Source organism: Anoplopoma fimbria, chromosome 7, assembly GCF_027596085.1.
Source record: "Anoplopoma fimbria isolate UVic2021 breed Golden Eagle Sablefish chromosome 7, Afim_UVic_2022, whole genome shotgun sequence".
Taxonomy (NCBI): Eukaryota; Metazoa; Chordata; class Actinopteri; order Perciformes; family Anoplopomatidae; genus Anoplopoma; species Anoplopoma fimbria.
The window spans coordinates 15,712,911-15,740,069 of record NC_072455.1 but is presented as its reverse complement, the minus strand read 5'-3'; the positions used below and the strand labels follow the sequence as shown (position 1 = coordinate 15,740,069).

Below are 27,159 nucleotides of genomic sequence, written 5' to 3'. Positions count from 1 at the left end.
ACCGCGAATCGGACTCCACGCATTAAGGTGTCGGAGTGCCTACCTTTGAGTTGCGCATGGAAAGAGCTGGAAACTGAGTGTCTTCAGAAGAATAGCACACTGTGGGAAACTGGCCCGCTTGAGAGACAAAAACAATATGTTCCTGTTAATATATGTGTGTGTGTGTGTGTGTGTGTGTGTGTACAGTGAATAACCGCAGCACCTTCTCCATCATTTCCTGTTCTATAAGGGCCGCAGAACACATTAAAAATAGATGTCTCTGACTCTCACACGCATAAACAGGCGGGCCGTGACAAACACACACGCAGTAATAATACCCAACTAAGTACCAAAGTTCAGCCTCAGCGTTGCTTAGGGAGCAGGTTTCTATACCTGCAGTGAAAGCCTTCACTGTGTGGCCTGGCACAATGTGAAATGCAATCACAACACCTAGCAGGGAAATGCAAGGACAGGAGGGAGGGAGGGGGTGGAGAGGAAAGGGGGGGGGGTGAGGATGAGGCAGTGAGAAAGTGAGACCCCTGGTGATAATCTGCCAATGTTGCAGGTTTGATCCTTCAGTTGTGTCTTTGACTTCTTATAAATGTCTGTGTACGCTATAATGTTAGAAGAGATGAGTACTGAAATCAGGTATTAAAGACAAGAGTATTGATAAGCTGTGAAATGATCAGTTGTTTTATCAGCATCTCCTCTGCTCTCTGTGTCGGGGCTGAGCTCCGACAATAAAAACATGATGTAAACATGTAGAAAAAGCAATATTTTAATCTGTACTGTCCCGCAGTCTCTCATCCACCATCCCAATGTTTTACACAACCACAGCGCGCTAGCTCAGCCAATAGCGAATTTTTACAAACAAGCTCTAACAATAGCGGTCTGAAAGTAGTTTTACTGTTTAGCTGGGTTGGCACATATGTTCAAATTTGGCAAAATTCTAGTAAACTTCTCTCCTGGCTGAGACAAAGCAGCCCTCCTCACTCTAACAACATTACCTGCAGGCGGTGAATCACATTGGCAGAGGGACAAGGACAGGATGAGACTGATACTGACTGCCGTCTGTGTTCTTCAATCCTAATAAAATTTGAACTCAGACAATAAAACAAGGTACAGGCTCATAATCATGCCATCAAAATACTTTCTATAATTATGGTTGTTAATAAGACTATCATCTTCTTACTACTAATGACGGGTGTATATCTATATCTATGAATTGATCTGTAGCAGGTAACTTCAAGTATCTTTCACACTTTCTCCTCCCACTTTGTATTTAGGGTCTTTTATCATTTCCTCTGTATTAAAGCAATGAGCTTGAAAAATGTTGCTGTCTAATCCCAGCCTCTGTTTATCATCTGTTTGGTAATGCGGGTGCATTTACATTTTTGATAAATACTCTAGTAATTGCAAACAAGGCTTCCTGAAACAAGGCTTCCTGAAAGAAGCCGAGATACGTTACTGATACAGGCAATTGTGGCTGGTTTATACATATGACACATGAAGTAAACACTGAAATCTGACAACAAATAGAGCTTGAATCTGAAATCAACAGAAGACAATCCTCCTCCTGCAATCAACAGTAAACACTCTCACATAGACAGCATGTTGTAGAGTTTTGTTGGAGCTGAAATGCGTCCTTGTACCGAGTCAATCGAGGTCCTCTCAAGAATACTAAACAGGTGTGTGCGTGAGCGTGCATGCATGCTTCACTCTTGTTCGTACCAGTCATCCACACATCATCGTCTAAGGAGCAACATGAAAATACGCAGGGAGAAAAGTCATGGCAAGCTGCTGCCACTCTGAAACAAAGTAAACTACAGATTGGAGGTCACATCATGAGTGTCACATAAAGCTTCTGTATCGCTTTCTCTCATATTACCATCAGTATCTTCAAGGTCATTTCTTTAGCAAAGTACCATCTTTGTCTCCAGCCTCCTCTTCTTCCACTGTTCCCTCTTTACCTCTATCCATCCCTCAACTGGGCAATTACCTGAAAAGGTCATTACCTGAAATCTCCTCTGAGAGATGAGGCTTGACTTTTAAGCGATGCTGTCATACGGTAGTTGAGCCAACTTTTTCGGCAATACCAAAGCCAGACCAACTGTGATATAACGGTTTTCAGAACGCTATATATACACAAGGTGAGCTTTCATGTTGCTGGGAATGTTTTTTGTCTTTTTTTACCTAAGCGGAGTGCACAATTGGTGAGAATAATCATAAAATTGGTCCCAACAGATGCACTCAAAAACTGTTAAAACACTCATTTCCAGAATTGCATCACTGTCTGCCCTGTTGACATCTATTTCCACCCATTCTCAAATTGCATTTTCATTTCCACAGTTTTGCACAGCACTAATGTCTCCTTCATTTGGATCACAGGTAGATGGCACATTAAAATTCTTGGGGAGAATCCAGTTGTTTTGCAGACCAATTACAAACAGAAAAATGAATAACATTGGGGAGTTTGCTCAGACTTACTAAATACAACCCGACGCTTGAGCATCCTCGCCAGAGAACCTTTTTCAGTTTCAGTGAGCCATTTTTCCACCAGTCTGACAACTTTTTTTTAACAAGTGGTCAAAACACCAACACTGCAAAGTCAACGTGCTGACACCTGCCTCGACAACTTAGTGGAAAGATTGCATCCTAGTGAAAAAGCTCCCTTAACATCATGCCGCAGCCACATGAATATTTAAATACACAGCTATTCATTCGTATGCTTAATGATAAAAAAGTGATTAAGTTGGGGTTGTGTCCTAAAAAAAAAAAAAAAAAAAAAATCCACTCTATTCATTTAGGAGCATTTTCCCTAATGTAATGAAATGGTGTTAACCTGAACCTTGTGGAAATGCCTGATTGACATTGAAATTTGAAAAATGGAAAAGAGAGACAGCAGAAATCACAAGAGCTTTGTGGCCGACTGGTTTTGGCCTCAACACAAAAAAACAACAACACACAAACGTACCTGTTTGGCTAGGTTGACAGCATCAGCGTGAAGTCGATTTCTCAGATGAGGGTCCAGTTGGAAAGCCGGTGCAATCTCCACCACCTTCCAAACAACAGGATTTTATTTAGAATACACAATAGAAAGACGTTCATATTTCAACACCTACAAATGCTGCACCTTGACAGCTTTATTAAGTCATTCTGACACTCAAACTGTAAACACACATTACATTTATTTTCGCTGTCATATCACAATTTCTTTTATTAATCGTTTAATCTATAAAACATTAGAAAAAAGTGTATCACTTTCAAGGTGATGTCTCCAAATCTCTAGTTTTGTCTGACCAACACAGAAGTCTAGAACCCAAAGATATTCGGTTTTAAATGATAGAAAAAAAATTAATAAAAAAGGAAAGACGAGCCAAACCTCACATTGGACGTGGCAACAACAATCATAAACCACGCCAAGACCCATATTTAATGGTAGCATCTGGGTAAAACAGTTTTGTCAGTTTTTATTCGCACTTGCACACGTTAGTACTGCTTTTTACACATCAGACCTCAAACGATCATTGAAGGAAAACTTTCATTTTAAAAAGGCACGGACAGTAATGATGCGTGGGCAGCGCTTTTTATTACCCTCACCCACCCACTTCATGAGAGCCAATCCGAACAGAACACACAAAATAAGCGTTAATCAGCCACCTAAACCCGACGAGTTTTGTCAATTCTTGACCCGCTCGTCTGAACTTGTAGTATTTACTAGCAAGCTTGGCAAGGAACTCTCCCGACCTGCATCACTTATAGACAGCGTATTAAGACTCCCTGTATCCCTTTGCTTTAATTGATGTGACATTCTTTGAGGGCTCCCTGCCATTAGTAACTGCAATTTGGAAAATGATCACAGAGTGCATTTTCCCTTCCATAGAAGAACATGATCCATTATGTTCACCTGCTCGGTTTGCCATTTGGCACTGGGCAGCTCCTGTAGAGGGGCTGTATTAGAGATTTTTGGGTGAGCAATGAATGATTGAACCAAAAGAATAAAGTTGCAGGCCATAAAACCAAAACAATGAACTGAAAGAAGCTAAACTGCCGTGTAGATCTGCTGGGAACTGCAGAGTGAAGTGCTAATTCTCTTTTTGTTTCAGCGCATTACTTAATCCATATTTACCATATATATAGCAAACTATTTAAAATGTCTCAGAGTTTACAACTGATCATTAAAACTGAGAGAGAAAGTACCACAGACTTACAGTTGGCTTCCTACTAACACTAAGTAATTACCATAATTTGTTTTCATTTTCCCTAAAGTAACCATCAGTTTGATACAGTACGTGTCACTTTAGCTTCAGAAAAACAGATGGAGTAAATCATCTGAAGTCACATTTAGGCTTTCATTTGGTCTTGACACGGCTGCTGGGTGGGTGGGGTTCGCCATGTTGGAGGCAGCTCTGTTTCATCCCACTGCATCAAAACAAGTTAACCCATCCAAAAGGAGATAACTGAATCCAGTTCAAAACAATGTGATCTGATTACATTTTTTTTTATAATAAATCACAATAACTCCATTAAGAGTTTTATCAAATCATATCTCCCCCCCAATAAAACCTCTCCAAGTATGAATAGCACTTCCAAGACATAGAGCGCAGATATTTTTAGCTTTTCTCTACCAACCCTAATCTATCTCAACAGGCAACTATTCTTGTTTCTGAGATTCAAAAAGATCTTAGATTAAGGGCAAAGGCAGATTAAGTCTCACAGAATCAAAGAGCAGCAGCTCTGGCATGAACAGAGCCGCTAATATGATTATCATCTATAATTTGATTAAAAGGAAAGGAAGAAAGTGATGAAAACACATGATTGGAACTGCTTTGAGGTGACAATATGTAATGAAATATTACACATGTTAATCAACCTCCTCTGATGAAAGCATTGTTATATTCAGTGACAAGGATGACAATTTTCCCCTCTCATTTGGTATTCAGACCTTTTTGTTATTTTGACAATCAGGTGATGCTGTAATACCTCATTTCTTTTCATTTTACTAGCCCAAAAAAGCCCCAGCTAATAAATGACAATCAATTTTATATTATATGCTATTAAAGAAAGATTTTTTGTTGATCCAAGTTGATTTGGTGATGAATTATTTAGCTGCTGCAGTTTTTGCTAAAACTCCCAATCCACAGCAGTAGCTAATTGTTATTGGGACATAACACTCCCTGCTGCTGAGGACATTTATGATAGCCAGGGCCACCAGTGCCATAATAATCATTGCTATAATCAGGACTAGCGTATTTATTAATGTGTTGCTTAATTGGCTTGTTTCCCTAAATATGAAAAGGGAAATAAACACTACGGCTCTTTGTATATTCAGTCGATTGCAGTGCTTGAGGGTGTGATTCCTCCCTATGACCTTTGTTTAATCATCCACTTCATGCTAATCTACGCAACACTTCAGAAATGCCATGAAGATAATCTTAAGTAAATTCAAAAATTAAGTAGGGTTGGATGAATAAAACGGGGACTTCACCTTTTGATGCCTGCGCTGAATGGAGCAGTCTCTCTCGTAGAGGTGGATGACATTACCGTATTTATCGCCTAGGGAGGGAGACAAAGAGAGAAGTAGGTAGGAAAATGAGAATAACAAATACTATTAGATGATAATCAGGTGTGTTTAGAAAATGAGTGGTTAAATATAAGAAAGGGGGGGAGTGAAATAAACATTATTTGGTGCTAAAATCACTCTGATACACGTCTAATCGATGGCCGCTTTAGAGCTTTGTCAAATCAAGACCGCCAGCATCACCAATTCACAAATGATAGCTTTAAACCAAACAATCTGTATAGAGCATGAAAAGACACATTAAGTGTGAAAAGACAGATGGTAGAATCTCAGGGGTCTGCTGTGGCCTGCAAGGCAATTTTCATGTGATAGACAGAGGCATCGGTAGGCTTCTTTTTGTTAGCATTCTTGCTAGCTGGACCACATGTTCTTCATGTTTTAAAAGTCACAGTTAAGGCTCCCTTCAATAGCCTACCTACATTTATTCTACTATCATAGATGTTTCCCTTAAGTGCTTTGATGTAGTAAAATGTGTGATAATTCTTTATTTTTATTTTTTTTATAAAAAAAAAAAAAAACAGCCCCCACAAAATAGTGTTTATTTAAAATTACCTTCTTAGCATTTTACAGCAAACTGTAAAACTTCTTATGAAAACTCACAGCCAAAAGGTGATCTATAGGTGGGTTGCAACTTACATTTATTTTTGTTGTCATATAATCTGTTAATTAATAAATTAATTGTTTACTCTATGAAACATTAGAAAATAATTGAAACATTTTCAAGATGATGTCTCCAAATGTCTGCTTTTTTTCTTATCAATACAGTCCAAAACCCCAAAATAGCCAAACCTCACATTGGAAGAGGCACTAACAATTATAAACCATGCCAAGTCCCATTTATGACTTAAACAGTGCCGGCACTATAACCAAATCCTGAATTTTGAATATGAGAGCATGGCAAAGTGATTATGCGAGTTAATGACATGTCCATTTTTCCCCTTTATTTTGTAGCGCTACAATTCAACGCTCAATCTAACATGCATCAAAATTGATATCATATAGTCAAACACAGATTGCGACCAGGAACCTATTAGACTCATCTCACACAGAGTGACCTGAAAGATCGCCTATATCGCACTGTGGTTAACGGCCTGAAAAGAAGAAGAGGCTGAGGGAACGTTGAGAGAAAACCCAAAGGTATAAGAGGCTAAATGAGACAGTTGGAGGTCGAGAAAGGAGAAGGGCAAAAGGAAAAAGTGGGAAGATTTAAGGGAGGAATACTGAAAAACACTGAACTGAATGTGAAGGAGGGAGGAATGATAAGAGGGAGGGGGAAAAAAACACAGCAGGCTGGCATTGACATGGCTTTTTAAACAGGCAATTCACAAAATTCACAAAATCCATGATATGCCCTAAAGACAGTAATTCATCACAGTAAACACACACACAGAGAACTCCAACACGGTAAACGCTGAACCATGCACAGACGTAAACACACAAACATCCGTGGGAAGCCACGGACAGATGTTTGCTCAATAACAAACAAACATGAACGTGCAAATACGCATTCACGTGCCCTGTACAGTAATGTTCAAAGTGCAGATACACTTCCTCTAAGTGTCAGTGTTGAATTTCAGTCCTAGAATATTGAGTGGTATCAGAGTTACGTTGGCTTTATTGAGAAGAAATAATGGCTGGAGAATCCTCTGCTGGCCAATGAAGCTCGTTCACTCTCATTGTTCATCCGTCTCTCTTCCTTCTTTCCCCTTACAACTTAGATCAATTCACATAAACAACAACAACAAAACGGACGTATAGTTAAAAGCAAACACAAAGGAAGTCGTAAATGCACTTACCGAGGATCTGTACTTCAATGTGTCTTGGCTTCTCAATAAACTTCTCAACAAACAGGGATCCATTCCCAAAAGCCGTCAGGGCTTCAGAGTAGGCCCGCTGGTAATTCTCCTCAAGTTCCTGACAAACGGACGAGAGAAAATCCATACATGTCTGAGTTAGTGCTGCTATTCAAGAAGCAAGAGTGTCACAGCAAAGGATTGGAAGGGTTTTCAAGGGATTTTTTGGAGAAGCACGGACTGCATTTGAAGATCGTTAAAAATCTCTGCATCAGGTCAGTTCGTTTTAAGATAAGATAATCCTTTATTAGTCCCGCAGTGGGGAAATTTGCATTTATTTATTATAGCTTATATTTCCACTTCTGTTGTCATATATATATATATATATATATTTTTTTTTTCCCCCATTCCATTTCATGATATTGGCAGGTTCCTTTAGTTTTTATTTTGCGCCTTTCTTTTGACACAAATGTATACACCCCCTATGGGAGGAACATTCTACATGACATCTCTGGGACCAGGTTTTCGGAGGTCACGAGCGAGCATGCTGGGGGTCATGATACAATCTGTTTTTGTCAGTCTGTGACGTCCTGCGACGTCCTGCAAGCCCATCCAGCCTCCTCTATTGGGGGAAGCCTGAGTCACCACGATGCCCCAGGAGAGGAGACAAGAGTCCGTCTTCATCTGTCATCTCAGAGCCTTGAGAGAAGACGCTCTTGGAGGCAAAACAAGCTTCTTACAGAACTCTACAAAAAACTGGCGTGAAAAGAAAGCGTGGATCTCACAGATTGACCAGAAATTCTACCACTTTGTAAAGAAGAAAAAAAAGAAAAAGTCCATGCCTAAACAATACATCTTATCAGACCAGATGAAGGATACCAGTAAGAAGGAGTTTTGCCATCTGGGTCGGCCCATTGGCTTCATTCTGCCAAGTATAACTCATAAAATGCAGTCCATGTAACGTGCATTCCACTCACAGGGGTATATTCATTGGCTCATAGTAAGTAATCATGATTTTATATCATAATTCTAGGTCTATTAACACAAGAAGAGCAGTCCATCGGGGCTCTCTATATATTTAACCTCTTTCTGATCATGTGTCATGCATTTGAAGATACTAAATAAACCTGCCAACTATGCAATCTTAACACCTATGTTCCTTTCTCCCATTGTCTGGATTCATGGTTGAATCAGTTGCAAAGTGCTACCTAAAACAAAATAAACTACATTAGTTTCATAAGTACTTGACGAAGTAGAATGTCTGGAACTGTCAGTTTATGGTCAGAAAACAATGGCTTCTACAACTGTTAAAGAAATAAACCATATAAACAAAATTCCCATTTGTAAAAAGCATAATAAGCTACTTAAAATAGTACTCACAACTTCAACATTATAAGTGTTGGAGAAGGAATTTAAAGTCACACACCTAGCAAACTTGTCAAAGCATTGACGCCTCTATATTTTTGTAATTTACTTTTGAAAGACTAAAGTTAGCTGAATTCCATTTGCACTCCCTCCACATCCGCTCAGGCCGTCTGTCAGCTTTGGCCACTGGAGCTCTGATACGTGCTGTTCTTTTGTTCCCCTACTCTTTGAGAAAGCACATCACGTCAAACGTGAAACAGAAATCTGGCACTTTAATTACGCCTTGCTTATCAGTAAACATACTTATCCCATCCTACAATATGGCGAGGATAGTTAGGCTCACTCTGTTAGTTCAGCATACAAATGACCCACGAGCTGGCCGTAATGGATTAAAAAAATGAAACCTACGCATTGTTGCTCGGGGTCCCAGCAGTACAGAGAAACCTCTTTACAATTTCCTCACATCATATCATCTGGAGCCGCCGAGGCTCCTGTGACTCAACTGAATAACTAGAAATGTCAACAACTAATTAATTAGACTGGGGTACAACTTGGAAAAGGTCATACTTTACAATGGTTTGCTGACTTGTGTGGCTCAATGGCTACAGTACAACATAGCTATTCCTGGCGTAGATCAGTGAGTAAGGCGTGTCCATATGGCGGTTTTTTTCTGAGCATTAGCATCTTTTATTTCAATCCTTCCAATAAGGAGCAAACGTATGTAATTGCATTAAAAAGCACTACATCCAGCCTTTTTCTTAGTGCTCCAAATTCTTGAATATATGAATATGGTATTTTGTGTCAGAAAAAGGTTACGGTGATGATTTGCATGACCTCATTTATTCTTTTTTTTTTTTTTTTTTTTTTTTTTTTTTTTTTAAATACAAGCAGCCATAAGGATGAGGAGGTGGCAAAGCTGTCTGCAGCTCTGATTCACCGCTGATCTGTGCCCTCTTCCATCTGATTGGACTAAAAAGTTTGACATGGTCAAGCTTGAGAGGCCGACATAGGAGGAAGCTGTGCGCAAACACGTGGGGCCGAGACCAAACACTTACACCCTCCACCACTGCTGGCATGAGTAGCAGAGCTGCCTCCAGGCCTCCGCTGAAATAAACATAGGTGACAACTTGCCACATCCTGGTGTCTCTGAGCCTACGGCAGTTCATTTTACCTCCGGGACACATATTTTGGATTAAATCATCCACCAAAAGGACATTAAACCCCGTCTCATGTGTTGGTGTTCAGGGGAGACTTTCTGTTGGTTTTATTTTACCATTAATAATTTACAATATTTTGTAATAGGAAAAAGAAAGAAAAAATAAAATAGTATTATTGGACATGCTTGGCCCGGTTTCCCAATAACAATCAGAGGTAAAGAGTGTTTTCCTTCAGGGTTTTAAGTATTCCACTATTCTTTACTTTTCACAAGCTTCCCCCAACACACCATTTATCTAACTGTCTGTATACATTAGAATTAGATATCAACGCACAGCTCACTTGACATAGATGAAACATAAAGCATTATGTGCAGAACATCAGCACACTTACGAAAATGATATAATATAATAAATGAGGTAGCCTCTTAAACAGTGTTTTCAGTTTAAAGAGACAATCTGGAGGTTTGTGAGTGTGTGAGTCAGCCATTAAATCGGTATTTCCATGAGACACTTTCACTAGAAAACCAAGACTTCATATGCAAACTATAACTAGCAAATTAATAAGATAATTTGACTTAAGAAGTTGGTATTAAAAGTGTCATGAGGACCAGAGAATTCATCAAATTTCATATTAGCATCATTTAACACCAAAACAAAATGAATACTTCATCAATTCTAGAGTAACATGACCCAAAAGGTCCAGTTTTGGCCTATAGTCCAGTCACAGAGTGCATTGCAGTCATCACTGTGACAGCTATTGTGACAGCCCATCATTGCTGTCTGGGTGATGGCATCGCTACATGGCCGAGAGGAAGGAGATGAGGAGGATGGTGATGGAGATTTTCCTCCCTACTGCTTTCCATCTCCTGATTGTATTTATTTATGCAGTGCTATGTATTTTGTGTGTCAGGGTTTTTTTACCATATAAATATTGCTCATGCGGGATACTTGACGCACATGTAAGCTGCATCAGATGGGTTTTTAATGATCATTTATATTGAGACGCGTATTAGAAAAGTGGCCCCTGGACAGCTACAATATTGAAAGACATTATTTTCTTAACGTCCTCTGAGAATGAGCCTCCATCACACAGAAATCACTCTGAAATTGCTTCTGTCATCCAGCGAAGCCAGAGTACACACACACACACACACACACACACAAGATGATTGGCAGCCAGATAGATAAATGACCAGGTGGAAATTTCCAAGACATTTCACGTTCACTCAAAATAAACAGAAAACTAATGAATATGGGAAGGAAGACTTGTCGCGAGGCCGGCAGGACGTCAAATTAGGTTTCTTTTCCATTTGCTGGACACGTGTCAGGACAGGATTTGTGTCATGAGAGCAAGCTGATACATTACATCTCTCACAGAAGTGATAATGGTGCCGGCTCACCTCGTACTCTTTGACCACCCTCATGCCACGACCGCCTCCTCCGTAGGCTGCTTTAAAGATGATGGGGAAGCCGTATGTTTCGGCGAACACCTGCGCATCCTGCAGGCAGGAGATGGGGGCATTTGTTCCAGGAACCACAGGTACACCTAGACAGATGACGGCAAAGTAAAAGGAAACATAAGTGAGAAACATTTTACTTTAAAGATACTGAATGATGTACTTTATAGCGATAAATGCTTTCTGGGAGCAGGAAAATGCTTTATAGCACAAAATAGTAGGAGGACACTGAACAGTGAATATGAAGAGAGCTTTATTTTTCACCGTTGGTTGCAGTAGCAGATGGAACGAGTTAAAAGGATGAAAAAATATGTTCTAAAAATGTTCATCCCCCCACAGACATAATTAATGCTTGGAGAGTAAAAGGCTTCAGGCATCCGACTCCAGCAATCATCTTGTCTTTGGTCTCAGTGCTACAATTATTTTATGTTTCCAAAATACGACCCAGTATTGTAGCAGGTGTTCCCCTTCTCATTCCCCCTACTGTACCTGCACTGATGGCCAGGGACCGAGCCTCCACCTTGTCTCCCATCTTGCGCACCGTTTCTGGGCTTGGTCCAATAAACCTCACCCCCGCGTCCGAGCAGGCCTGGGCAAAGTCTGCCCGCTCAGAGAGGAAACCGTAGCCTGGGTGGATGGCGTCCACATTGTTGTCCTAAGAAGTGAGAGAGGGATACATGTAGGGAAGGTTACTCAGATTCATTTTATTGCTTTGTCCCTTTTGGCTTAGGCATTACCGCTTATAAACACATCCCACTGATGCTAATGTAACTGAGAAAGAACCAAGTCGTTTATCCACCAACTACTTGCTTTAACACATCATTTTTTTAATTCACATTTATTCTCAGGCTTGTGCAAAACTATTTGCCAGCAGAACCCAGAGAAAGGAAATGTGGCCCAGCTAAGCAACAGGAGTTCTGTTAAATACAGAGCCACCGCGGGACCCCAGTTAACACTTGGCTGACTACCGGTGAGGGAAATGAGGAGTCATCATACATACACTAACCTGCATGCTTTACCACACGCTGTCTGCTGCCCAGTAAAAAGGATGTATGCATCACTCACGGCAAAAAGGGGGACTGTGAGCTAATGACACGCTTTATTCTCATTTCATCTTTGTTGCAATTGCCTTAATCATCATCTACTCAATGGACACCAGCAGGAAACTGAGCGAGTAGACAGGCACACATAATCGGAGGGTCAGGGAGAAGGTAGTGAGAGGAACACACACACACACACACACACACACACACACACACACACACACACACACACACACACACACGGGGTAGCAGACAGATACAGTAGCTGCCGAGCTTGACAGATAGAGCCATCTCTAGATCAGTATGTGCCATCTGCTCTTGGATACGAGGCGGACTATAATTATGGGCTGTCCCGTTGTTAGGGGAGCTGTTACTGGCAGGCCAGAGGAGGCATGGAGCCACACACACACAACAAAATGCAGCAAGTGCATGCATACAAGCAGGTACACCCAGTCACACACACGAATGCGAAGAGACACGGATAGTATATGAAGCTAGATTATACACCTTGCGCTTTCACAGTTGCAGGCAGACACACACATTTTCACATACAAGGCCACACACAGAAGGTAGTGGGAAAGGCATGGGTGGATGTTTTGGTCCAACAGTTACAGAATGATAGACGGTGTGAAGAAGAGGTACACATACACTGAATGTGAAAGAGTGAGAGCAGGAGAGATAGAACACACACAGAAACCGCACACACACACACACACACACACACACACACCAGACACTTTGCTGGCATGGGGTGGCTGGGCTCCCAGATAGGCAGAAGGATTTTTGAGAAATGAGTTGGATGGCGGATGGCTCCCGACTTGGCTGGCTGACCACATGCCCACGCAGAAAATGATAAACCATGAGAAATCGATCTGAGAAATGATAATGAACAACTGGCAGCTGGTCCTGGAGGATGGAGGGAAGATGGGAGGTAAAGTACTGGAGGTAACAGGGGACTAGAATCTGATTTAACACAGGGAAAAGAGGCAGAGGGAAGAGAAGGAGAGCGATTGATGGAGATTAAATGATGGAAGAAGGGGGGAAGAGGGAGTTTGCACCAAGGAACAGGAGGAAAGGGAAAAGAGGGGCCAAGGAACGATGGGCAAAGGGAAGGAAACAAGGAAGAGATGAACAATGTTCGAGGGATGGACGCCGTTTTCTTTTCCTTCCTTCCTACCAAGTGAAATATAGACATAGGGTGAACAGAAAGCAATAAAAGCGGCCTGCCTGTCACTTGTCTGTCTACTTTCTATTCCGTTGAAGTACAAAAAGTTTTGCCCATCAATGACAGCTTCCAACTTTACAAAGGTAGCTGGGTTTTCCTAAAGATCAAACGTAAGCTGAACCAGCTGAGAATATATTTTTCAATTACCTATTGTAAAAACCTAGTTTGAGAAAAAAAAGACTCAGGCAAGCTGTTATCCCCTGATTCCAGTCCATATTCCTAGTTCAACCACATAAAAGCACTTAAAAAGCCTGTTTTGAAAAGTGCTGTGTAAATAAAGCCTATTAATATATTGTATGATTATGCGAAGTTAAGTTAATTGCCCACCAGCTCTGCACTTAGTGCACAGACAAGTTATTGACATCTTTTTCTCATTTCTCTCGCCGAAAGAAAGCAAATTAGCAAAATGTTGACCTTTAATGCTAATTCAAGACATATTATATTTTATCTTGGCTAAATTTTTGAATTTGGAGAGAAACACATCTGAAAGCTACAATTGGCACCACTTACGTGCAAGATGGAGCCGATGATGGACTGAAAGCTACTCTCATGACTCTCACTGCCTATATGTTGTCCTGAGATCAGCCAACGCACAAGCTCCTCATTGTATGAAAATGCATTGCATTATAAATCCCTTGAATACTTGAAACCCATTTTTCCATTCAAGAGATGAGTGTTAAAAGGCTTGGGGGACGTGGCAAGGGCATTCAAAAATATATATATATTCTTTTTGGTTAGATGTTCCATGCACATGTCTCAAAGTGCACACCCCCAGTTCTTAACGCTGGCTGTCCGATAACAATTTGCAGTCTTCAAAGCCCAAGCCGGGGAAAACCCTAATGACATCACTAGGGATATTTTCTCAGACTTTAGAAAGCTCTTCAAGGGCTGCAGAGGTCATTAAGCATTAAAACTACTCGCACAGGCCGAGTAGTAACCATGACAAGGAAGCTAAAGTTGAAATGTAAAATCCATGTTTCCCCTTTAAAAAAAAGATGAATCAGTTTGCCCGTAAAGCAAACGCGGAAAGGTCATACTTCAGTTGGGAAAAAAAAAAAAAAACACTTCTTGATACCATCTTTCACCATCTGTTACCTTGGCTACTTGGATGATGTTGGGAATGTCCAGGTATGCCGCAACAGGTGGCAGACCTTTTCCAATCAGGTAAGCCTCGTCCGCCTTCTGCCTGTGAAGACAAGGGCAAAGGATTTAATTTCAGTGTGATGGGGGGGGGGGGGGGGGCAAAGCAAACAAAACACACAGATGTGCACCAGCCCTCAAGCACACAACCATTATGTATTCTACGGCAGCATATCCAAGCTCAGTAGAGAGTGGGCACCGGTACTTAGTGAAATGGAGCCTGTTTTAATTACTCAAACGAGTCCTCCATTCAGCCTTCTTTAGGCTTATGTTATATATATGAAGAAGGAAGGGTAGGCAGAACAGGTGGTATAACAGGCTTTATTAGTCGATGAAAGCCATTTTAAAAGACGGAGGCATTAAAAAAAAAAGTCAGGTTGGAATAGAGAAAGCCGACAGCAAGGCAGATTAGGATGTCGTGCATGTAAACTAAGCAGCGTGATTACCTGAATGTTTGGAATGTCAATACAAATATACTTATGTCCCTACTTAATACCGAGCATGAAAGCAGAGAACCGGCCCAAAGAGCTAAAGAGGAGAGAAAATGCTCCCCAAGCTTCCGTTAATTGCTGCCGGCTCTAATCAACTGGTCGATATCCTGCAGTGGCAGCAGCAGCAGTTTACCGAGACATCTGTCGGTTACGCTTCCTTTACTTAAACCTGTGCGGACCCATTTGGCTCCAATGTAGCAGAGCTTAGCACCTGTGCATTTGTCCGATGTCTTGCTCGGAGTAGACAGCCACGGTTCGAATCCCCAGTTCAGTGCAGGCTCTGAACACACGGATGGCGATTTCACCTGGAAGAAAAGAGGAGGACAAAAGTGGTGTGAGAAGTGTGCAGGATGTGGTTATTTTACCAATTTGCTTTGCTTCATTTTGCCAACCAGTTTCTGTTCTTTCCCTTCCTCCCTAAATGTCGCTCTTCCTCTCTTTCACTTTTATTCTCTTTATTGTTCCAATGCATCTTTACTTTTGATCCACAGTTTAACAGATTGTGTGTAGTGGGAGGTTGGAGTTCTTTCATCTATTTTTCATAAACGCACACTTTACATGATGTTATCAACATCCTGTGGCATTGGCCCCATTTCACAACAAACGTGTCTGCTGAGAGAATACAATAAACTTTGATTTTTCTTCATGCCAAACACGAGATGTGAAAACAAGACTAATTCATCTGGTGTGCTTCATCACACTGTGCAAAATATCAACAGACACTGCAATAAGTCTAGTGTTTTTTTCCTAAAGTTTGAGAACACACAGTGTAAAATCTCAGCTCTAGACAGCCAAAACACTGCATGCCTTTCATCTTGCTGTCACAGGAGCCAAACACTGGTTTTATTAAGAGACACACATTTCGGGGGAGAGAGAAAAAAAAAAAGTTTTGTCACTGAAAACTAGTAAGATGTGTTGCTTGAAAGGGAGGACAGCATTCAAACATTTGAGGAGCGTTGCAAACAGAGAGAGCGAGCGAGAAGGAAAGTGAATTCTGGAGACGACAGTAGTGACATAAAAAGGATGGAATCGTTGGAGAGGACAGAAAAGGAGAGGACGCCGCCATGCTGATAAAATGTAATGGATTAAAAGGTGAGAAATCTAGGGAATGGAAGGTGAGGAAAAACAAAAAGTTTAGAAAAAAAACAATGCAAGAAGAGAAAAAGGACATTTTAAAGAATTGAGGTACCAAAATAAACACAGTTTGGCAAGTTTAACAACATGACATAAGTCGAGAGGAGACAGGAAGAGGGAAAGAAAAAAAAAGAAAAGTCATACGAAGTAAGGAATGCAAAAAAGGAGCCAAGTCAAAAAGGAAGACAGCAAGGGGCTCAGAGGAAAATCACATCTGACAAGTGCTAAAAAAGACAGGGAGTGCAAAGGGAGGAAGGAGAGGAGATGAGAAGAGAGGAGAGGAGGTAAGAGGAGACGAGGAGAGCAGAAAGGAAAGGAGAATATTAGTGGAAGAGCAGAGAAGCAGTGGCAAGAGAGGAGATGTGCTTGGTGGAGTGGAATCTGGGCTGATATGATGTGCTGGTCCAGTCTCTCTTTTCATCACACACACACACACACGAACACACACGCGCATACATGCACGCACTGAAGCCAAGCATGGTCCAGTGCCCTGCAGTGTGATGAATGTAATCTAATGTGGTGTTGATATCGCGTCACGCCGATGTGAAGGAGGGAGATTGACGGAAAGCCCTGCTGTGTCTCAGAGTGTGTGTGTGTGTGTGTGTGTGTGTGTGTGTGTGTGTGTGTGTGTGTGTGTGTGTGTGTGTCATAGAACACAATCTATTTGAATCACATTGATGGATGAAAGCAGTTATAAAGAGCGTTTATTGGAAGGTAGAGATGAATGTATGCATGCCTATTCACAATGCGGACTCGTGTGCAGCAGGAGACCTACGAAGTACCACATGTGTGGAGAATTAGCATCGTATTGGAAAACCCACGCACCAATCAATCTGAAATAATGAAACACTGAACCAAATCAACTACTTTCAATGTGTCCGCAGGTATGAACATAATGGGAGGCTCTGAAAAGGCATTTAAAATACAATGCATTTATTTGTAACTCTAATCCTGGACGTCACCTGGCAGAGTCCCTTTAATTGCCCATTGACAGCCTCTCTGGACAGCATTAGCATTAATGGGCAGTGTTCTGTTGATTACATGGATTACCAAAGCACGTTAGTCATGCTGACGTGGCGTGTAACAACTGTGCTGGTGACTGCTTAGTGTTTAGAAAACTCTGCTTCTCTATAATTAAACTTCCATTCAGACCTCAATGCCAGACCCAACTGATGGTCATTTTTTAGCAGCTTAGAAAAGGAACAAACAAACATATTTGCATATTGGTGAGTTCAATTTGCTCTGTGAGGTAAAATTTTATATATTTTTTATAATAATAAAACAGGTCACAATGATTTTTTTTTTAGCCTTCAAAAAAAGTAATATTTAAATAAATACAAAACATCTGTGACGTTATGTATGCATACAAATTTAAATTGATTAATACATACAGCCTTAAACTAAATTTTCCTAGCATACAGTGAGGATGTGGGTGCAGTTCCACCTCTTATTCCAATATTTAAAAAAAGAAATGAGTGCTTTAGGATCAAAGCAAACAAAGCTAGCTTGTGCAGCCACCCACATACAATGTGTGCTTAAATATTAGCATGTGCCAAGTAAAATGATTGCCATTAAATATTAAAAAGTCTGAGAGTCTCTTCTTTTTCCTGGGGAAGATTGTAAATGTATTAACTTTTTCTTCTAACATATTAAAAGAAACAGTTTTGAGTTTAATGGTGCTGTCAGAGTTGCTCGTCTTATTCAGTGGTGAATTAGTTCTGTCTGGACGTGGTCTTACCTCTATTGGCCACCATGACTTTCTTGATTGGTCGATACTCGCTCCGCGGGGCAGAGTGGCTGAAGCGGGGGGAGAGACACGCCCTCCTCACAGCCAGGAGGCCGAGGCCACCTCGGACTACCGTGTACCTCAACATCCTAGCCAAAAAGAAAGAAAATGTTAAACATACACAATGTCTTTATACACCCAACAGCATTAAGAGAAGGGAAGAGGCGACAGAGCGAGGAATACTTAAGTGAATTTTCACAGACTCGCACAAACACACAAAGATTTTTTTTGTGACATCATGTCCAACAGTCAAATATGTAAACAATTTATCTTAAACTCATTAAATCCAGTAAAAAAACTAAACTAAAATGCCTCATCCAAAACCTCAAACTCATATCTCCGTTAAGAAACCATCTGCTTAGTTTAGTTTCTCAGGTGAAAAAAGAAAAACGCTTAAAGGAAAATTAGAAAAAGATGATAATGCTTTGAAAGTGATTAAACAAGAGGAGTGAGCCCTGTTTAGAGAGATTCAATCTACTAAAGCGCCATGCCCCATTAAGTTGTTGCCGTGGGTTGCGTGCACCTTTCATGGGGTTTTATTCGAAATGTTTAATTGGGGTTGCTGATATTTAGTAGGAATCCTAGATAATTCCAGTACTCGGGAAGAAAATGTATTATGAGTGAAAAATTCGAGAACTGTGTCCTTGACTTCTTTTGCTATAACAGTGTGTGGAAAGAGAGAATTTAAATAAAATCTGCAGATTAGTAACTTGGAAAATGGGAGTATAGAAGATGTTCAATATATTAATATGACTCAACCACATATGAGTCAGAAGCTATTAGATATACAAGCTTTTGGTAAAATATTGTATTTTTTATAAAAAAACAATGATGATTATCTGATTATAAAAAGGAGAAGATAAACAAGTAGTCTCTGATAATAAATATAGCACATAGATTTGTTTACACATTCAACACACATTTATATCCATTTTAGTGAAACTAACAAAAAAAAGTGTAAAGTCACACAAATCTTGGAATAACAGCTCACAGCTGTCAGATCAAAACATATTCCAAAAAAGATATGATTTCCATTAATGGAAGGAGGGAGTTAGAAAGCCAATCATGCTGCTCTGCTAAACAGCTGACAATCAGCTGCAGCTGTGTCCAATTAAAGACAGCAAGTTTCTGGTGTGTTTGTGGTGGGGGTTTTTTTCTTCAAACAATGAAGTGAAGGCACAGTTTATAACTACTACAGAAATACAAACATACAAACTATGATTGAGAAATACAGACTGCCCCCATTAGTCCCATTTGCACATTCAATTGTAGGAGAGAGAAAAAAAAATGTATGCAAAAACGCAAAATAAATGTCACCAGGGACGGCAACTATGGTGATTAAAGTGGAACAGGCTGTATTAATGTTACATACTGAACCAGATCCTCCAAAGTCTGTCTCAGTTGAGAATCTGTGCCCTCACTTGATTTTAAGGACTGCACTCAAACAAAATATCGCATGACGGAGGCAACAAAACACACAAACAAAACATGGACTGCTCCCAACACCATAAGCACATGTGAATGGCACAAGAACACAAAAGGTACACACGTACATTCACACCTATCTTCCTTCCCAACCAGCTGGCAAGTGGCTCGTTCACTCTGTGGAAACAGACAGCTTTACTGGTGGGAGCTGTTTGATAAGTGAGCCTGCAGAGGTGGAGGCTTCTTCTTCTAGTCTGATGACGAGGCAACACCTCACTGACAGTCCTTTGCTGCCACACTGTGGTCAAACAACAGCAGTGCAGCCAATGGTGACCACAACTAACTGCCAATGCCATATGCTAAACTTGAACTTAATTGGACATTAATCTAAAGAGCATCTGATCACAACAAGTGCCGGCGTCTTCTCCGAACTTTTCATGGTAAAGTGGACCAAACTAAAAGAATAATGCTTTGACCAAAGTGAAGTCCCATTCTATACAACTACTTCCTGCTTGCTTGTGGTTGCAGGGTTTCACTTCAAGGTGAATTACCACACGTGTCCTAAATAGATGTAAAGATAATGAACAGTGATGTCTGTGCGGTACAAACTGTTACAGTAACTAGCCATACAATGACCTACATGATGGCATTCGAAAGACAACAGCATAGCTCAATTGACCCGTTTCATGTGTGTGAAGCAGGTGGTCTGCTTTAAATGTTTATTCAGTGCATAATGGGGGAATTAATTACAACAACAAGTGAAACAATTCAGTCTAATTTAGCTGCATAAATAAAATTTTAAAAAAGCTACTATTCATTACCTAATAAAAACATGTCTGCCAAAGCATTTTCAATACCTCACATTGCAACAGGTGAATAGGTGGACTTGGGTAAAGAATGTGGACAGACTGATGAGAGACCAGATCACCCAGATTGGATGGCATAGGTAATCTTTTTCCTCAAAATGTCCTTTACAGTGAGAACTTTCTAAAATGTAGATAGGTGAGTTTTATATGATTATGTGTGTCTTATCATCTTGGTAAATTGAATGAATGAAGAATAAGCTGCGAACCGAAAAGCAACAAATACCCTCTTTGAGACTGTTAATGAGCGTCTGAAGACTGTGTGCAGTGGAAGCTCAGGCTGAAACAGTATCTTGCGTCTACACAAAAGCAACAGCGTCACTCTTTGAAACAGATACAGTTTCCGCAAGGCCTGAATAAGACAGGAAGACAACAGCAGACCAGAAAAGGGGCAGGCCAAGACAAAGGGGGAAAACAGGTCATACACCTTTGTCCTACATTAAACTTACCTCTCCAATAAAGCCGAGGTACAACTTCTTACCAGTGAAGTATATCTGTTTTAAACTGGGGATGAGTGGTATGGTCTTTGATAAATACATACTGTATAAGCAGGTGGATATGTTGGCCAATAACCTTGTGTTCTACCACAAGATGAATGCTGATCTGCTTTACTACAATAAAGCAGAAATTATTTTTGGGTGTCAAATTGAAACTAGCAAGCCTTTAATCCGTTTCCTTAAAAAGGTGACATTTTGCAAAAACCTGTCCAATAACAAATAAAGTCACAGCACCAGCATGGGTTGATTTAAGTAATAAATGATATCTACAGAAAATGTAATTCAGCTATTACCAGCATGGAGGCTGATGATGGTTAACTTAAGATGTGGCCTGTAATCTAAAATGCTCTTTGATCTCCTGAAAGATGGAAAATCTTCCAGACACTGTGGCCTGCAGTGGAGAGAAACTTCCTGACCTGAAATAGTGGGCAGTTATGATTGTCCCATCCATGTGCAATGTTGTAAACAGCTGATCTGAAGACTGAAAAACAACCCAAAACCATGAAGGATGCCATTCCTAAAGTTCAATGAATGTTGGGGACAGGGATATTTCTCTATGCAAAGTTGCAGTGATGATGTCAAACAGGCGACTTGAAGCTTAACATTAAACTCTCTGTACTTCTCTTTATACTACCTTTGGTGCTACACTAATGGTGTTACATCCTGACTAGAGGACCACAAATAAGAAATTCTAAGAATCATATTTAAAAAATATTTAATAGTTGTTTTTTTAACTACAAATAAGTCATTGCGACAGATAATTATCTCTCTAATTTCTGTACCAAATAGTAAAAGGTTAGACTTCGAGAAAGGAATAAGACAAAAACAGCAGTTTAAAATCACTGGATTTGAAAAGAGAGAAAGCAGAGGTCATCCTTTTCAAACACTTTCGTCTCTCTATATGTATCTGTCATCTCATCCCCATCTTACTTATCCATAAGAATTGTTAACCGGACTCGCATTGCCAAAATGCAGTGAGGCAAAACTTGAGTCTAAATTGTGGAATGAAAGGAATGTCAAATTTGCACGGTGGCAGTACAATTTGTGGCCTATTTTGTTTTTGCGCCAAATTGTCAGTTTGCTGGTTCATCTCCTTTTGTGTATTTGGTGAATGCTTCAGAAATAGAACTGTTCTTCATCAGGATTTAGCCTAAGAAATAAAGTAAAGAAGATAAACGCTTCTCATAATAACACCCTCCTACCTTGGCCTTCACATGAAAAGTTTGGCTAAATATTCTGACTAAGCCACAACAAATGACCATGTGATCAGTGAAACATCTCCATTTGTTGTTGACTCATGGCAAGCACAGTCACATGATGAGGGAACAGCAAAAAAAAAGGTTTGATCCTATCATCTTTCCCAAAGACAAAGCAAACAGAAGTGGGGACGACTATGGACAATCAATAACAGGCTCCACTCACAGTTCAGTGCTCATGCTCTCAGATGATCACGTCACAGTCCACATCAGCATCACGTATTTTTACTACAAGAAAACTCAATATTACTTAAAAAAATGCAATAACGCATCAATTGCAATCCATGTGGCTCTGCTTGATAAAGCAGGAATGAACATTATGTTATCACGCGCCACATTTCAACTGTAAAAGATAGTAGTGATAGTAATTACTGCCATCAATATCCACCTTATCATCCGCTTTAGTGACTGCCACTTCAACGACAGTGGCTATAATATGTAGTGCTGAGCAGACACAGCTTGACCAGTCAATGTATTTTAATCCTGATATGCTATCTGATAAGACTGATAAGTTTACGGCTCTAAATTGTGACTGTTGACAAACACACAGAGAGGATATCAGTTGATGATCGACATGACTCAATCACTCTGTTCAAACTGCTGATACACAAACAGCAGTGTAACCTTCACTGATACATAGATACAAAAGGTGATTGATTCATGGATTGCATTATTGTGTTCACTGTATTTTTTTTTTTGCAGAAAAAAGCTACATCAACAGTAACAGAAAATCAAAGTCATCCAAATAACTGTTCTGGCTTTATCCACACACAACTCTCACAAAGGAAAGCTCTCTCAGATGGATTACATCGGGATCAGGTCCCGTGCTTCACAGTGAGCTACACGGGCATTATTCATGCAGGTCCCTATTCATTTTGGTATAATCAGAAATGCTTTACACATCCCCTTTTATAGAAGGTTTTTTTATATATATATATATTTTGAAAGGCATCAGTTTTACTGAGCAGTTTTATCAGATGAATATCGCAGCTTATCTGAATGTAAGGCACTTGTTTTACGTGACGAGCATCAAGAATTCCTGATAAAAAAGGACAAACTAATCCTAAGCATAAATATCTGTCAAGTAGCATCTATCTGATATGTTAAAGCTACAACCTTGTGGCAAAGTTTCCCTAACAGACCCTACAAAAGGTCCCTATTGTCTGTGTAACAGAATGTGACCTTTGTCTTTGTCTGAGTCTAAAAAAGAATAAATAGGGATAGTAGGGGTTGTCTTCTTTTTCAGATATGAACAATCCATCCCACATCAAACCTGCTCTATTCAGACAATAATTCACCTCAGTTTCACAGAAGATACCACACAGGTACTAAAATATCTCTTTGAAAGAGTTATGTAGCTGTGATCATGGAGCTCCACAGCTCCGGCTGCTTCCCAGGAAACAGAAACTATTCAATCCAGGGGGGCAGAAGTCTGGTTGAAGTTATTCAGCAGTAACATTTAGTTACACAAGATTCAATCTGGAGGCTGGAAGGCAGTTACAGACCCCTCATTGTTGCAAATGTTTAGGACTTAATCTGAAATCTCCTTTTCAGCGGTGAGAAAAAGTCAAATATTTGTCATATTTGTTGTATCAACTCAGAAGGACAAAAATCTATATTTTGGTCCTAGAGGCACACTAAATTTAATTTCTGTTCAAGGCTTGGCTGTTTCTCAACAATATGCTATTTGACACAAACCACACTATGTTTGACTATCTTCTTACGGGCAGACCACTGTGACTTTACTGTACAACCTCTCTCCCCGTCTCAATCCTAAATACTACGATCAGTTTCCAATCTGCTGGAACACAAAACAAGCACTGAATTAAATTATAGTTGGGAAGACTACCGGTAAATGGAATGTAGACGTTTTACGCCAAATTAACTCTCTGACCCCTCTCTCTCTCTGTTGTCCTGTCTCTAAATCACACTCACACTCACACTCACACTCACACTCACACTCACACTCACACTCACACTCACACTCACACTCACACTCACGTGTATATCTGTCTGACAGCACAGCTAAATCACAACACACATCAGACAATCCTCTGTCTAACCTTAAAGGTCATAGGTCACTGAGCACAGCCTGTGTGTTGGGAGGCTTGAAAGAACAGAAGTGATTTCTGGTTCATACATTAACCTGGAGATCAAAGTTCTGTTCTGTTTTGACGCACACGGCCGCTGATATTGTGACACACAGACACACATAAGTCTTGCATTAACTTTGCCCTAATTGACTGATCATGGGGCAAAAACAGCAAATGGCTATCTGACAGTATTTTTGCAATAACAGAGGATCTACCTTTTCTCATCCTTTGCAGCAACCGTCGGATCATTCAGAGAAAAGCCTTCATTTAGTGTATGACACTATCTCTATGACTAAGGGTGAGTATTATAGTGTTGGGCACGGAACAGCCTTCCGAAAACACAGGACTGTCAAGGAGTTAAGATAAATGTACATTGATATTCTATCGAGGTGGCCCCTTCGCTGTGATGTCCCCTGCATCATGCATAAGAGCAGGGAGCACACAATGGCTTTCTAGAGATGCATCTGTCACTTTAAACTTTATCCCTGGGATAATTGGTATTCCTTGTCCAACATTAAAACTGGAGCCGGGAGAAGAATATATCACGATAAACAGAAAAGCTTTGCCACACGGAAAAATGCAGGAAAATAAATAAATAAAATTGCTTTAAAGCTAGTACAATTTTTAACATCACAAAATTTCCTGTTTGAATGACGAGGCATTTTTACTATTTTGACATATATTCAGGTTAGGTTAGACATACAGGATACAGAAAATACAGTGCAGATTGCTTTGATAAGACACCTGAGGGCAGGGAGGGGCAGCCAGGAGAGATAGCATGGGCAGGGTTGTAAACATAAACTGTAAGAGCGGGCAAACAACAGTAGTCCACCAAGCTGTGGACTAAGCTAATTATAGTGTTTCATCAAACAGTTTACTGTCATTAACCTCCATCACTGTCCTTACACTCACTGCAGCCAAACAGCATCATTCCTTCTCTGCTGTTTGCAATCATTTCCAGTGTTTCCATTAAAAAGTTTAAAATGTTAACAAACCAAAACGGTACATCAGCAACGATCAGCTTCTGCTCTCATGTCATTCTCTTAAAGGTCCTATTTAAAAATGACTTAAGTCACAGCCTTTCCAAGACTATGCCGTAATAGACTGAGTCAAATAGTACAAGCCAGATTGTCAGTAACAAGAAATCTGTTCTGTGCATTACTTGCACAGAAGAGTTTGGTTTGAGCTGCCAGTTATCAACAACAAGACATGCTCAGACAGCAGGAACAAGGTTGGTGTAGACAAAACAGATGCTTGTGACTAAATAGTGGGAGCGGTGGCATTGAGGTTAGACTATCGAGCTAGTCGAAAGGTAGAACGTGGGTTCGAATTCACAAGCAGTCTGGGAAACTCACCAAGTTTCCTTAAATCATCAATCATTCAAAAGACATTTCCCTGATTTCCCAAGTTTTAACTCTCTCAATAGAAATAAACAGTAGATGTTACTTATTTGAACCAAGCAACATTAACAAATACAACAATAATTGTAACAAACTCCAATTCCTGGTACATTGACAGGGTTATTGGAGCCAAATGAACTTGCTGCATCCTGCTCTTGACTTTCACTGTCACACAGCCCCTTTACCAGCTGCGTCAACAAGATGCCCCAGCCTCCTGCTGCTGCTGCTGCTGCAGGCTGCTCCTTTAGGAGAAACACAAGATTTCCTACAGAATTTGAAAGTGCATGCTGTTGCCCTAGAGCCTTTTTCACATATTTACTGTGCTTTTGCATAGTAAAACAGAAATCAGGAAAGTATTTCTTTTTTTAACGTGGACATTTCTTTGTCTTTTTTGTGATGTATATAAAGATTCTCTGCTCAAGAAAAGTCTTTACATTTTGTAAAGGAGAAAGTTATTGACTGTAAAGGAAAAGGGTGAGAGGGCAATGTCCCATAAAACCCTTACACCAGTCTATGGGCTACATTTTGCCAAATCCTACTTCCTCTGTAAAAAAGGAAAATCTTAAAATGTCAATTTTTGATTAAAATGCTTGCTTTGGATTCACCTGCCTGCATATGAAATTGCCTGTGAAAACTTTTGCTCTCTTGATAACTGGAGGTTACCAAGAGGGGTCATGTGTACTTGGTTTTAAACACTTGGACATTTCTTGTATAGGTTGTAGTTCTTGTATGCTAATGTAGGTGAGGGGCTGCAAAGAGCATGGGAGCTTCTCAAGTTTCATATCACTGCTTTGACCTCACAAAACCTTGAGAGAAGCAGAAGCTGAAGGTTTTATGTAATGGAGAAGTCATTTTATTCATGCCTACAAGCATAGAAAGATGCACTACTGGCAGTGCTTCACCCAAACACGACCGAACACTTCAGCAAAGCTCTGACAAAGTATACAAAAATCTTTATGTCGTGCCCTTTAGAAAGTAAATTTTGGAGTGAAAGTGCCAAGCACACAGCTATAAATTCTCACCCCTGGTACCCCCTGTCTGTGTTTAACACCTGCCGCTCAACTCTTAACTCTTACACCACTCATCAGATATTTGTTGGATGGTGCCCTGGCAGTATGAAAAGGAGAAGGTCCAGTGTTTCCCAGGAAGCATTCATTCTTTTTTCAACCCTTCATTTCATGGTAAACATAACAAGGGGTCAGGTAACCAATTAGCTGACGGCCCTGAGGGAACAAAAACTGCTGAGAGAGGATGGCGAGTCCATGTCAAAATATCTATCTGTAACCTCAAAGGGGGCTGTAATACATTTTGCAGCATGCATACTTTTTGTCTTATTCCTTTGTTGCGATCGCAACAGCTCAACTGTCCGATTGCTTCTCCGGAATTTAAGGCTGTCATTTTTTTAATCCAAGTATTCAGGTAAGAAATTTGTGGGGGAAAAAAACACAAAAGGCCATCTTTAGAGATTTATGAT

At 40.3% G+C, this 27,159-nt stretch overlaps 1 protein-coding gene across 3 annotated transcripts in view; it reads right to left on the bottom strand.

Moving 5' to 3' along the window:
• pcxb (pyruvate carboxylase b) overlaps positions 1-27,159 on the bottom strand; it is a 269,858-nt gene that overhangs the window by 241,309 nt on the left and 1,390 nt on the right. The window contains exons 1-9 of one of the 3 annotated variants that reach the window (XM_054600909.1): positions 19,705-19,793; positions 18,104-18,240; positions 15,443-15,536; positions 14,696-14,786; positions 11,822-11,987; positions 11,276-11,421; positions 7,357-7,474; positions 5,468-5,535; positions 2,954-3,037 (exon numbers count right to left, since the gene is read on the bottom strand). In XM_054600909.1, coding sequence (XP_054456884.1) covers positions 2,954-3,037; positions 5,468-5,535; positions 7,357-7,474; positions 11,276-11,421; positions 11,822-11,987; positions 14,696-14,786; positions 15,443-15,536; positions 18,104-18,240; positions 19,705-19,706 — 906 coding nt within the window. In that variant the 5' untranslated portion in view covers positions 19,707-19,793. Of the gene's footprint in view, positions 1-2,953; positions 3,038-5,467; positions 5,536-7,356; positions 7,475-11,275; positions 11,422-11,821; positions 11,988-14,695; positions 14,787-15,442; positions 15,537-18,103; positions 18,241-19,704; positions 19,794-27,159 lie in introns of those variants that run through there. The other 2 variants (XM_054600912.1, XM_054600910.1) reach the window with 2 other exon arrangements.